This window comes from Cyprinodon variegatus, unplaced genomic scaffold, assembly GCF_000732505.1.
Source record: "Cyprinodon variegatus isolate N-32 unplaced genomic scaffold, C_variegatus-1.0 Scaffold602, whole genome shotgun sequence".
In the NCBI taxonomy this organism is placed as follows: Eukaryota; Metazoa; Chordata; class Actinopteri; order Cyprinodontiformes; family Cyprinodontidae; genus Cyprinodon; species Cyprinodon variegatus.
The window spans coordinates 20,040-21,653 of record NW_015151055.1 but is presented as its reverse complement, the minus strand read 5'-3'; the positions used below and the strand labels follow the sequence as shown (position 1 = coordinate 21,653).

The window sequence follows — 1,614 nt, the reverse complement described above, 5'->3', positions numbered from 1 at the left end:
ATGCAAGAAATTATATTTGGGATTTTAACTGACAGGACGTCTTAAAGGTAAAGTTGCGAGACACTGGTGGTCAAGTCCTGTCCTCTTTTTGGCTACTTCCTCTGGCAGACCGCTGGGAATGTCTCCTCTGTAAAACGACACCTGGAAAATTAAGAAGAAGAGTCAGGACTAATCGACAGGTTTGTTCATATTTCACTTTGGTTCCACTGAGCTCTGAATAAAGAGATGTTTTTATATATGAATAAAAAAGAGCAGAAGGTTTAGTAAAAGCAGTTTAACCAAACCAAATGATCTAACTTGCTTTCAGTGGACAGAAAGCCAGATGACCAATGATTTATGCCTCTTTCCAGGTTCCAAGAACATCTCCAAAAAACACCCCATAGTTCGTTTTTTTCAAAGCTGCAAAGACCCGCCTTCAGTCGTCAGAGGCGTACGGTTAGACCATCTATTTATTCCTCCGTTCCCTGCTTTTAGAGCAGCTGCTTGTATCTGTTTCATAGGGATCTAATGGCAGAACTACTGATAAGAACCACATGTAGCTCCGGTCACTGAAGCATGTTTAACAGAGTTATCAGATTTATTATGTGCAGCAGGGGTGGCGCTCCCAGTGGGTGCCCCACTGATAACACCTGTAATCTGCCAAGGAGGAGGAAATAGCATCTTGTGATTTTTATTCAGTTCTAGTACCTTAAAATGAATCTTTATCACAAACCTTCTTCCCCAGAAACCATCAGTTGTTTCACCGACAGAAAGAGTGTTTTAGAGGAAATAAACAGCATGAAGAATGCTCAGAACATTGACACTGCAGCTAAAGACATTTCATTGGCTGCTAAACGTGGGCTGCTCAGTGGAGCAGAGGGCAGCACTGCTGCCTTGCTGCAAGGAGGCTCCAGGTTTGATTCCCTCTGGAATTGGATGGATGGCTTCTAAACGTGACCTCCTTCATCACGAAATGTACTGATGATGTGACTGCAGGGGATGAACGGGATTTGAAAACAGCAAGCAACCTTTCCCGTTGCATCAAACAGGAGTAGAGACAGAAGGTTACTACCCATCCCAAGGACAGCAGAGAGGCACAGAGCCGATGGCCGGGCATTCACGCCATCGCAGGCTACCAGCCTGCACCACAGAGCGGCAACAACAACATCTCTGCTGGCCACACTGAACAGATTTATCCCACGCCTTAAAGCACAGAACACATGCCCAAAGAAGACCCCTCCCCCTCCTCACGACAATCCACTGGACTTGGTTTCCAAGTTTGAAGACGTTTCTCTTCCCATCCAGGAAGCTTTTTCAATTCTAAAGCTGTTTCTCAATCTGGGTACTTGTGCGTCCTCGTGAAACATCATCAGACTCAGCCCCAGTACTGTTCCTATTCACTAGAACAAGAAGACGGAGAACAAAGTCCACGGAAGTTGTTCTGGCCCCTCCCTCTTTACCCAGCATGCATCAGAGCAGGCCTGTCTGTTCTCCAGACTGACAGCTGTCCCAGCATGCACTGCAGCAGCAGCAGCTTCCAGGTTAGCGCTCACAGAGCTCAGAGGATTAAGTTAAAAGTTCTCTTTCTGTTGTTCAATAAAAGCACATTTTAAAATCATTTGAGGCGAGAATATT

General features: G+C 45.5%; 1 protein-coding gene across 2 annotated transcripts in view; it reads right to left on the bottom strand.

Annotated features, from left to right (window-relative positions):
* Positions 1-4: 4 nt before the first annotated feature.
* The window catches only part of LOC107096158 (p53-induced death domain-containing protein 1-like), a 12,702-nt gene continuing 11,092 nt past the window's right edge, over positions 5-1,614 (bottom strand). For both annotated transcript variants that reach the window (XR_001481787.1, XM_015392683.1), the window contains exon 13: positions 5-141. Coding sequence is in view for 1 of the 2 variants with exons in the window: in XM_015392683.1 (XP_015248169.1) it covers positions 25-141 (117 nt within the window). In the remaining variant the exon portion in view is untranslated. The remainder of the gene's footprint in view (positions 142-1,614) is intronic.